Source organism: Amblyraja radiata, chromosome 21, assembly GCF_010909765.2.
Source record: "Amblyraja radiata isolate CabotCenter1 chromosome 21, sAmbRad1.1.pri, whole genome shotgun sequence".
In the NCBI taxonomy this organism is placed as follows: domain Eukaryota; kingdom Metazoa; phylum Chordata; class Chondrichthyes; order Rajiformes; family Rajidae; genus Amblyraja; species Amblyraja radiata.
Window position 1 is genome coordinate 9,134,271 of NC_045976.1, and position 12,303 is coordinate 9,146,573.

A 12,303-nucleotide genomic window follows, 5' to 3' on the forward strand; every position below is an offset into this window, starting at 1 on the left:
GCCTGAGCGCCATTCTGTGATCATAGCTGCGAAATTTCTTGCACTTTGATGCCAGGTATAAGTTACGAGAGTGAAGAATGTTTAATTATCATATGCACCGGGATGCACCATGGCTTGTAGACCATGCATTTTGCCCCTGATCTGAGGTCTTGATCTTCAAATAGTCTTTTCCTCAATCAACTAAATGCCATGGTGGCACTTGGGTGGGGAGTTTTATCCGTGCCTGCCTTCACCAAGAGGTGGCTCCTGAAACATGCAAGGGATGCAGGTCTTCCAGAGTCTGATTGTGCAGTGCAGAATGTCAGGTAGGAAATGTTTAAGGAAGAACTGCAGATGCTGGAGCAATCGAAGGTAGACAAAAAATGCTGGAGAAACTCAGCGGGTGAGGCAGCATCTATGGAGAGAAGGAACAGGCGACATTTCGGGTCGAGACCCTTCATCAGACTGATGTCGGGGGACGGGAAAGAGAAAGGAAGTGGTAGTGAGAGAGGATGTTGCTAAACTGTCTTCGGAGAGAGGAGGAGAACTCCTAGCTGGTTTAAAGAACATGGCATTAGTTTAAAGAACAAGGTTTAAAGAACAAGGCATTATTCTGGAGGGACGTATTGGAAGAAGATTGCTCTTCATGTCTGAATGCTCTTGTGTAATTAATAAAAGTCTTAGCCTCCCTCTAACCCCGAACCATCGTGCTCTGGGCATAAATACATACACCCCGATCCTGCAAGATTTAGATGAGACCAAGAAGAATTTCTGCTCTGATCCTAAAAGTGCTGCTCCCCAAATCACAGTGTAGATTTTATTTATCTTGAGACACAATGGGAGTGATATTCATCGCAGGACAACTCCAAGGCCAATACAGGGTGAAGCACCAGCTTTTGTACACTTTCTTTTGACTTTACTAAAGCCATTGACTCTTCCAATTAGAAGAGACTGTGGAACACCCTAGTCAAACCTTGAAGTTAAACTCCATCTTGCATTTAGTAGCATGCAAGCTATGTTACGAGCCAGCAGGCACATACTATAACAGAACCAATCTTGGTGAAGACTGGAATCCAAGAAGACTGTCTTTTCCTCAAATTTCTCATTTTTTTCTTGCTGTAGTACTCCGGCTTGCCACCAACTTCCATGGAAGTGCAGCTAATCTTCCGAACGAAATAAAATTGTTCAATTTATGGCCATTGTGCTCCAGAACTATGGTAACCCGAATCTCGGTTGTAAAGCTGCCGCATTGCAAACACTCGGTTACAGACACTTGGAGATCATGCTGCTTGTTCACAAAACTATACAAGAGAATGGAACGTGCATCAACAGTTGCAAAACCAAGCTCCTCTATACAAGCTGCCCCCACTGCACCACACAGCCCACTGAGAATAAGTGCACAATCAGACTGGAAGACCTGCATCCCTTGCATGTTTCAGGAGCCACCTCTTGATGAAGGCAGGCACGGATAAAACTCCCCACCCAAGTGCCACCATGGCATTTAGTTGATTGAGGAAAAGACTATTTGAAGATCAAGACCTCAGATCAGGGGCAAAATGCATGGTCTACAAGCCAGCTGTGATTCCTGCTCTTCTCTATGCAAATTGAGACCTGGACTACTTACAGCAGGCACTGGAAAAATGTCACCATCACTGATTTAGCAGGTGCTCCATATTCACTGGAAGGATAAATAGAGCAAAGTTGGTTCTCTCTTCCGGGCCAACTTCTCTGGCACTGAAGCCCTTACTACTCTATATAAAGACACAAAGTGCTGGCATAACTCAGTGGGTAGGCGGCATCTCTGGTGAACATGGATAGGTGATGTTTCCGGTCAGGACCTTTCTTCAGACCTAGTGGTTGATGGAGGGGTCAAAAGCTGGAGGAGAGGGGCAGGTCGCCTAGTCTACGCTTGGCTTTACGGATGTAGAGGAATCCACATTAGGAACACTTGATCTAGTAGATGAGGTTTGAGGAGGTGCAAGCTTTGACTCTAGGTTGGTTACTTTGGGCTGCCTGGGTCATTCATATTCTTACACTATCTTACTGAAAGGTGCAGTCTGTTGCTGAGTGAACTGAACAAAAGATTCAGGATAGGCACAAAATGCTGGAGTAACTCAGCGGGACAGGTAGCATCTCCAGAGAGAGAAGGAATGGGATGTGATTAAATCTTCCTGGGGACCGTTGGCCCATAACTATTCTCGGTGAAGAAGCAACATTCAGAATGGATATTGAGGACCTTGAGGTCCTGCATTGGAAACTGGTGTAAGCCCCGGAAGGGCCACGACACCTCACAGAATACACCATCATTAGAGAAGGTTTGTAGCTCCCACATTAGCCTCAGAACTGGAGTGGAAGCAAGAGTCATTCTTAATCCCGAGAGACTGCCAAAGGAGACAAGGTGGCAGGAGTCACTTGTAGACAATGTTGAAGGTTCCTGATGTTATTGTACAGCACACTAAATGCTACCAAGCAAGGGGGGATTTCTAGGAACTGCTGAGCAAGCCTTCACTTCACTGCACATAGATAATGACTGACAGAGATAAGGTGATTGATATTGAATAAAAATAAGCAATTTATTAATATAATGAACATAAGTGTGGAAGGTATGCCGTTCTAGACTGAAGTGGAGTGTCTCACTCAATTTGTTGGATCACAAGCAAGAGTTTACAGTTGGAAGTAATTAAACTTTTTTGTGCTAAGATTATCAGCTAATTGTAGAAATGTGTTCGTAAATATGGAAGCATGTTATTGTAAAAGATGTTTGCATGGAGTCTTTCAGAAATTAGCACTTTTTAAATTGTGGGCTCTAGAATGTTTAATCAATAAAAAGGATATATCTATTGTGTAGACATTATAAACTGCAGAATCTGGTTCACCGAAAAATACACAAAATGCTGCAGTAACTCGGCGGGTCAGGCGGCATCTCTGGTGAACATGGATAAGCGACATTTTGTTTTGAGTCGGGCCTCTTCTTCAGACTGCAAGGATGAATATCTAATATATATATATACACTAGACCAAGTGCAGACCCGTTGGGTCTGTTCCCCCACCGTGCGGTTGTGGGGGGGGGGGGGAGGCGGCATGCAGCGTCACACACACTAACTATCCCCCCCGCACTAACGCTAATTACCCCCCTTGATATTATATTAATATATTAATTTACTCCTTTTACCCCATAACCACCCTATCTACTGATGCATAGCCCCCAACTTGCAGTCACATCTAGAGAAGGGGGGGGGGGGGGGGGTAGAGAGTTAGGGCAGAGAGAGAAGGGGCAGAGACAGAGACACAGAGAGAGGGGCAAGAGGGAGAGGGGGGTGGAGAGGAGGAGAAGAGGGAGGGTGGGGGGGAAAGGTGGGGTGGAGGGGAGGAGAGAGAGAGAGGATGAGAGTGAGGGGGAGAGAGGTGAGGGGAGGGGGTGAGGGGGGGGGGAGAGGGGGAGAGGTGAGGAACAGGGAGGATGGAGGGAAGGGGGTAGGGGTGTGGAGGGGTGGGGGGTTTAGGGGAGGGACGGTGGGGGAGGGGAGGAGAGGGAGAAAAAGAGGGGAGAAAGAGTGGGGGGGAGGAGAAGGGGGGAGGGAGGGAGAGAGGAGAGGGGGGAGTGAGGGGGTGTGCTGAGAGGGGGGTGAGGGGAGGGGGAGAGGTGGGGAGCAGGGAGGGGGGGTGTGGAGGGAAGGGGGTAGTGGTGTGGAGGGAAGGGGGGTTTAGGGGAGGGATGGTGGGGGAGTGGAGGAGGGGGAGAAAAAGAGGGGAGTGGAGAGGAGAGGGGGAGTGGAGAGGAGAGGGGGGAGTGGAGAGGAGAGGAGAGGGGGGGAGGAGAGGGGGGGGAGTGGAGAGGAGAGGGGGGAAGAGGAGAGGGGGGAGAGTAGAGTGGGGGAGAGGAGAGGAGGGGAGAGAGAGAGAGAGTGCCTTTTTATTTCAACCCAAACCCCCTAAACAACCATTTGCAGGCAGTGCTTTTTTAACCATATTTTCATTTTCAAACCACATTAAGGGTACTTACTCACAGTAGTGTGGACATGTGTTCACTGTTATTCACAGAGAAATGTGACCCTCTGCCTTCCTCCATCTTGAAGAGACTGATTGAGGCACACCACTTCCTGGTTTTAGTGTCCCTCCCCCCTGCCGCCAGCAGGGGCAGCAGAGAGAATGGGGAATTTTGTAAAATCATTAATATCTCTGTCATTTTTCATCGACTGGAAAAATCCTCAGCACACATGCGGCGGAGGGGGGCTCTGAGCGAGGTGGCTAAAAATGACGGCCGTAGGTGGCGGCGTTCTCTCGGAAATCGCAGCACAGATCGCCTAAAACTGGTCAAGAACAGACTTTTAGTAATATATATATTATATATATATATATATATATATATATATATATATATAATATATATATTACTAAAATTCTGTATATATATATATTAAAGAATGCTATTTGAATATAATGTCACAAAATTTCCCATGGTTTGTGGATTACCTATTTCCCAATAATTGTTCCTTTAATGTAATAAATATGTGTGGATATTGCTAACAAAAACAACACTGGCTACTTTTCCACTTTTGATTGTTTGTTGGGATGAACATTATTTGCAACATTGCCAAATGCAGTTTAAATTATATCTCAAATCTCCTTTTAAAGATGAGCACTTACTGAAAATCTGCAGTAAACCGACCTGTGAATATGGACACAATGAGAAGCCTAAATTGTACTGCACCAAATCACTTGGATTCAACTTTTTGCATTACTGGATTTAATTTAAAACCAGTAAGATGGATGCGATATTGACATCCCCTTTGTTACTGAAAAGTAATTTGATAATCTTTAGAGGAGAAATTATATTAAAAGATAACAATTTTGATCGATTATCCATTGACAAAAAAAGTTTTTCCTTTATCTTCGTGCTGTGGTTATGTTTTTCAAAGTAGTACTTAGTTTGTTAAATGTTGAAATTAAAGTTACATTGTTGTTCTGAGAAGCATGTTATAATCCAGTGTAGGAAGGAACTGTTGGTTGATACCGAAGATAGACACAAAGTGCTAGAGTAACTCAGCAGGCCAGGCAACATCTCTGGAGAAAAGGAATAGGTGACATTTTGGGTTAGAACTCTTCTTCAGACTGAAAGATAGAGGTGGAGTGGGGGGGAAATGGGGGGTGGGGGGGGAATAGCCCGAAACGTTGGCTATTTCCTTCGCTCCATAGATGCTGCTGCACTCGCTGAGTTTCTCCAGCACTTTTGTCTACCTTATATATATGGATGTCCACTTGAAGTGCTATATCAAACAAAGCTAACATTCCAAAGCTGTAGAATAAGGTTAGCCATTGCCCTTTAAGTAGCGGCCAACATGGATGAGAACAGCGAATAATCCTCTTTGGTCCCATATTTAAAAAAAATAAATGACGAATAAAATGTCAAGCAAAGATGGTTTATATTTGGATGCATCCAGAACGCACTGTCCATATTACAAGACAAATTAATTGTGCAAGATGTGAAAATATTAAATATAATTATCTCTTTGCTTCATATTTGGATGCAGTTATGATTTTTTTTTCGTCAAATAAACATGTCACATTTTATTTACTGATGGCAATGGGCATTGTCATCAAAGCCCCATACAGATGTCACCTGAAGAATGATACACAGGTGAATGTATTGTCCTCAGATGAGATATGAAGCCACCTTCCATGTTAGGTGGATGTAAAATGACCCTTGCCATTGATTGAAGAAGCGCAGGAAAGTTCTTCGACTACTTTGACTTGTAATGTTGGTCAAAAAAAAAAATGTTAATCTAGTCATTTATCTCATTGTTATAGGGACCTTCTAAGGACAGTTTCGGGATTAAAGTTTTAAGAGAAATTAAATAAATGCAAGTTTTTTAAGAAAATATTTTTGATTGAAAATATTCTTATGATTTTTGTGAAAATTTAGCATGCATCTATCTTTGAACCTGACATTGAATAAGAATTTAAAAGCCTTTACTACCATAAAAATTGAAGACTTTTTGTAGTCTTATTGTACAATCATTGATGGATGTGTCAAAATTGCAGTATAATTGTCAGCTTTAAAATTATTTATTTAAAAAAAATATGGGCATCAACCTACCTGCAGTTGAAAAACAATTTGATGTTGTTGTCTCAAATGTAGTTGCAATTCAGTATAATTTTAAAAGAGATTGGGTTTATGGGCAGCATATCTAGTAGAGCTGCTGCCTCACCGCCCAACAGATCCAGGTTCTATCTGACCTCAGGTGCCGTCTATGTGTGGAGTTTGCACGTTCTTCCTGCGGGGTTTCTCCGGGTGCTCTGGCTTCCTCCTACATCCCAAAGACGTACAGGTTTGTAGGTTGATTGGCCCTCTGTAAAGTGGGGATGTGGAATAACATAGGACTAGTGTGAAAGAGTGATCGATGGTTTGCGTAGATTTGGTGGGCCTGTTTCTCTGAACTGTAAAGAAACCAAGAAACACTGAAGCAGCGTTGCTACTAATTGTCACTAGAGGGTGCTTAAGTTACAAAGTTCATGCTTATTTTGGAGCAAATATACTTAACCCCATTAAATGAAAAGTAACTGTTTAAAGTTTATTAGCTAATTTGTCAGAATAGAAGAGATTAAAAATATAGTAAAGCACTAAAAATTTGATTATAAATTAAGATTGATAATATTGAGATATATAAATGTAACCTTAGTATAGACTTTTTGTTGCCTGCTTGCAGGCAGTGAAAAGACTATCCAGGTTTCCAATCAAGCCATCCACCGTATACAGAGACAGGATAAAGGGTATAACATTTAGTGGAAGATAAGGTCCAGTAAAGTCTGATTAAAGATAGTTCAAAGGTCTCCATTGAGGTGGATGGGAGGCCATTAACAGACTCTAGTTGGTGATAGGGTGGCTCAGTTGCCTGACCACATCTGGGAAGAAAATGTTCACTGAATCTTGAGGTATCCATTTTCAAACCTCTGTGCCTCTCGCCTGATGGGAAAGGGGACAAGAGGAAGTGAGATTAGTAAAGTATTCAGGCAGTTGTACCTGTAATGGGATGAGGGAGATCTTTGATAATATGTAAAAGAACTGTAATGAGGTTTTTTTCGTATGTCATGACATATGATGTGGAATGTATTCTCGGAAGCGTTGGTGGAAGCAGGTTCATTGGTAACTTTAAAAAAGTAATAGGATCTGCTTCGTGAAGGAAAAGTCCATAAGACTTTGGGCAAGAGTAAAGGATTGAAACTAAATGGACAGGACTGTTAAAAAAAACACCCAACATATACTGGGTCAAAATGGCCAATTTGATTCTGAGAAATATTTCGCCATGGAAACTTGTTTAAGTTTACAATGATGATTTGTGTTCTTGTTGGTAAAAGCAACTGAATGAACATTGTTTAAATTTGGGCCACCTGTGTACATTGTAAGTCAATAAGCATTGCTGAAATTCAATACTGTATTGCTAATTATAAATTACCTGGAATCTTACGTGCTGCATTATTATTCATATTGGTCAGGCAACATGGTGGACAGTTTTCTTTTGGCAGTGGGGGACATTTACTGTTATGGAGAACAGCATTAGAACTTTGGATAGGAAGGAACTGCAAACGCTGGTTTAAAGCAAAGAAAGACACAAAATGATGGAGTCATCTCTGGAGCATCTCTGGAGAGAAGGAATGGGTGATGTTTCAGGTCGAGACCGTTCTTCTTTAACAGTTTGACACTGAAAATTCTTCAAGGAAAGTAACTTAAAAATCGAATTCTCCCGACGCGAAGGTATCTTTATATTCCTTGTTGACCAAGCGACATAATTTTGAATCAAATGTTCTATGTGATAGCGGAGGATGTTATTGAGAAGCATAGCTCATGCCACAAAAGGACAGAGTGCTAGAGTAACTCAGCAGGTCAAGCAGCATCTGTGGAGAATGTTGGGTAGGTGTCATCTCCACTGATTCTTGCTGTCCCATTCCATCTATGGCATGATCCCTTATCTTTAGAGATGATAGCACTTTACAGCAGATAGATCTTAATCTATCAACAGCCAGAATCTATCAACAGTTGAGGTGCCTTTTTGGTGACGGGTAATATATTTTCAATTATTTATTTTGGTTTGCAGACATCTGTGTTTAGAGTCATAACACCATGGTACTGAGTGTCCTCTTTGAACCTCTGCTGTTCACTGGTGAACGTACTTGGTGATGCTGGGTAGAATGAGCCAAGATTTTGAGGGAACGAAAGTAAAGTATAAATTAATTAAAAGCCTGAACATTTTTTAAGAATTTATCCCGAAGATTCAGTAAGGCTTCCACTGTTGACTACTTTTAGCACTGTGGGGCTGCTGCCTCACAGTGCCAGAGGCCGTTGGATCCTGACCTCAGGTACTGTTTGTAGTGGAGTTTGCACGTTCTCCCTGTGTCCACGTGGGTCTTTCTTCAAGTGCTCCGCTTTCCTCCCATGTTCCAAGGATTGTAGGTTAATTGGTCTCTGTAAATTGCCCTTGGTGTGTAAGGAGTGAATGAGAAAGTGGGATGACATAGAACTAGTGTGAATGGGTGATCGATGGTCGGCATGGACTCATTGGGCCAGGGAGCCTGTTGCCATGTATCTCTAAACTAATCTGTGGCACCCTTCTGACCATTTGGTAATTTGCTGTAGAACACAAAGTGCAGGAGTAACTCAGCGCGTCGGTCAGCATCCCTGGAGGACGCAAACAGGTGACGTTTTGGGTCGGGACCTTTCTTCAGACTGCCCTTAGACCTTGCGTCTACTCTCAGATAATTGGCTCCACCCAGCTTGCCAGCTGTTTTCAGTGAGGCCTTCAGAAGCAGTTGCATTTGTGTGAAGCTTAAATTACACGCGAATTGGGAGGTAAATCTCACCGTTGACTGCAATTCTAAACCGTTGGCTGCCGCTGTACTCGCCCCCAATGCATTTTGTTCTATTGCCATCACATTTGAAGTCGGTGGAATTGAATGTGTGGCAGTGACTTCAACCAAAACCCAAGACTCTCAGTCTCGCGCTAGTAGCCAACGTTTAATATCACCCCCAACAAGTTTCCACTGTAGAACGTGGTAAAACTTTTGGGCGTTCATGACAATTCAACAGCTTTCTGGTTACTTGTAGTGATTCTTATGTTAATACATATCTATTCCATCAATATCTGGAGTCTATATTTTTTCAATAGTGTTTTCTCAACCTCGATACCCACATCTTACAAGTAAACCTTGTCAAAAATGCCACTAGGTTGCGGGAATGGAATGAGTCAGCTTCATGTGGTACATTGTATTTGGATGAATATCTTTTACTTGTCTATTGATTTCTCCTCTTTGGCTTTCTCTCTGTAGATGAACCTGAAACTCGTGATGCTTGGTGGGCAGAAATTCGGCAAGAGATCAAGTCGCACGGCAAAGCTCTTGGATGCCATGCAGTTGTTGGATACAGTGAATCAACTAGCATCTGGTGAGTGTGAAAATGTTTGCGCGCCCTACATCTGGTGCAGAAGTTTGGAATTAATTGCGGTTTACTTTGGTACTTTGCTTACATGCATTTTAATAACGCTATTACTATCTTTCGTTTTTGTGGTTGTAATGATAGACAGATTGTCAGCGTCTATTATAACATGAAGCTGACAGCAATACTAAAGTGTGCAGTTGTGCATAGAAATATAAGGGATACAGACCTTGTATCAGTATGCAAGAAAATGGCAGGAATTGCAGATGCTGTTTTACATAAAATAACTCTGTGCTGGAGTATCAGCATATCATGCAGCGTGTCTGGAGGACATGGACACGTGACGTTTTGGGTCGGGACTCTTCTTCAGTTTAATAGTGGTAGCGGGGAGAAAGCTGGAAGACAGAGGTGGGGTCGGGATAAGGCCTGGCACGTGATATAGGTGGATACAGGTGAGGGGGGTTTAAGTGACTGATGGTCGGACAAAGGCCAGAGGTGAAAATAATTCAAGCGGCTGTTGGATAAAGAAGAGGAGGAGTGAAAAACAAAGGCAAAGATAAGGATAAGGGATGTTGGTGGAAGGATATGAAGGGAAGGAAGTGGGGGAGATAGTGGGAGAAACAAGCGTGCATCGGGGTGGGGCACAGGAATAGAGGGAGATAATCTAGAAATTGGAGAATCAATGTTCATGCTGTGGATTGTAAGCTACCCAAGTGGAATATGAGGTACTGTTCCTCCACTATGGCAGAGGTAGGCCACCTGGCCCACCATTCAATCTAAACATGGCTGACCTATTTCACACATCAGCTCCTTCCTGCTAGTGCCTCGTTGTCCTCAGTCGTTCAGTCTTTCGAAAAGGTGTCTACATCCATTTTAAATGCTTCTAAAGAGCTAAATCAGAATCAGAATAAATTTATTAGCCAAGTGTGTATACATACAAAGACAATGACGGTGCATATTCCATCGCCTCTTCATTTCCCCGCTGCCTCTGTGTAGTTGAAAGCCAGCCAGTTGCAGCGCATTGTCCAGGATCGACTCACACAGCCAGGTCTCGGTGAAGCACAGATCAGCGGATTGAGAGAAGTCCTTGTTTGGCCCCAAAGTTGCAATTCGTCCACTTTGCTGTCGAAAGGACGTAGATTTGCAAAGAATATACTCCGGGGAGGTGTGCATAATCCTGGTTGCTGGAGTCGGACGAGTGCTCCAGGGCGCTTCCCCCGGGTCCTCCTACGTCTCACGGCCTTGGACATAACCACAGCCCCGCCGACAAGTATTTCCAAATAATCCAGCGAGTGAGAGAAATCTGAAACAATGTTTGGAGGATCCGAATGTCTGATGTTAATGAGTTCCTCTCTCATGAAAATGATCTTTGTGGGATTTCCATAGACGACACAAATGAACAACACCCAGACAAAACAGCATGGAGCAGTACACCATGGCAGCCGTTGTCGGCATCATCTTAGTTAATCTCCAATGAATGCTCCGATGCTCAGATCTGCCACCCTTTGTGAGAAGTTTCTACATTGGTATTGGCCATCCAGCCCGCCAGTTTAAAACGATGTCCCCTCATTTGGGATTCTCCCTCTAGTGCAAACAAATTGCCCTGTCTCCTCCATATGTATTGGGAAGTGATGAAGACAAGGAATTCATGAAAAAAAACTTTGTTAGTGTTATTAATGGTACACTAATCCATGCTGATTGTATTACCATACTGATCGCCCTTAGATAAAATGATCTAAAAAAGACACAACTTGCTGGAATAACATGGATGGGTGCTATTTTGGGTGGGATCCTTCTTCAGAATGCTAACAAAAGATTGTAATTCTGAGAAGTATTTCAAAAGATCACTTTTTTTTTTAAGAGGTTAAGATACTCAAGTGCCCACCCATATCTTGTGTGTGCATTCCAATCTCCGTGGCACACAATATGAGATGTTGAGTAAAAAATTGTGCCTTTGATTTCTAGTTTGTTATCACAGAGAATGCTTCAATGTCATCGGTTGTTCAACTAGTTTGATGATGTCACAGTTGCTGGAGGCCTTTTGATCCTTTTGAAATAATGTTTGACAGCAACTGATGTGAGAAAAGGGAAAGTCCATTCTACAGAGAGCACGAGATCTTTGTGAATTGCTTTCTTGGTGATCAGCAGCAAGCCACTTTATTGCTACTAAAATCCTGGCCAATTTTGAAATAAAACTCAAAACACAGAACATGATAAGTGCAAGTGATGTATCATTAAGCGTAAGCGTGTAAATGCTCGTGTCCAAGTCAAGATTCACCCTTGGATAGAGGCCAGTGTCAGAGATTAATTTAGTGCATAGGAATGGAATTTACGGAGATAGAAACAAGGAACTGCAGATGCTGGCTTACACAAATTCCCTGTATGTGAATACTTGGCTGATAATCATATTAATTAATTTATTCATTCAAAAGGACACAAGTGCTGGAGGATCTCGGCGGATCAGGCAGCATCTCTGGAGAACGTGAATAGGTGACATTTAGGGTCTAGACCAAAAGGACCCAAAAGGTTGTCTGTCTATGTTTTCCAGAGATGCTACCTGACCCGCTGAATTTATGGAAGTGACTGAATACAGTTGCCTATTTGGATCTTGGAAATCTGAAATAAGTGTTGAAAAGTGTGAAGATGATCTTCAGGTCAGGCACCATAGACAGAGAGAAAAAAAAATTGTGGGTAATGGTCGCTCCTCACAATACGTTGCATAATCTTTTAGGTTTAGCTTTAGTATTGACACATGTATTGAAGTGCAGTGAAAAGGTTTATTTTGCCTGCTATCCAAATTATATCAGACAGTATTATACATAGATACAATGAAGTACAATAGGTAGAGCGAAATAAAGATGCAGAGTGCATAATATAGTTCTCAGCATTGTAGCGTA

At 42.7% G+C, this 12,303-nt stretch overlaps 1 protein-coding gene across 8 annotated transcripts in view; it reads left to right on the forward strand.

The window, feature by feature from the left end:
• c2cd5 (C2 calcium dependent domain containing 5) overlaps nt 1-12,303 on the forward strand; it is a 119,503-nt gene that overhangs the window by 57,143 nt on the left and 50,057 nt on the right. For all 8 annotated transcript variants that reach the window (XM_033039470.1, XM_033039462.1, XM_033039463.1 and 5 more), the window contains one exon: nt 9,301-9,415. In XM_033039470.1, the coding sequence (XP_032895361.1) occupies nt 9,301-9,415 (115 nt within the window). The remainder of the gene's footprint in view (nt 1-9,300; nt 9,416-12,303) is intronic.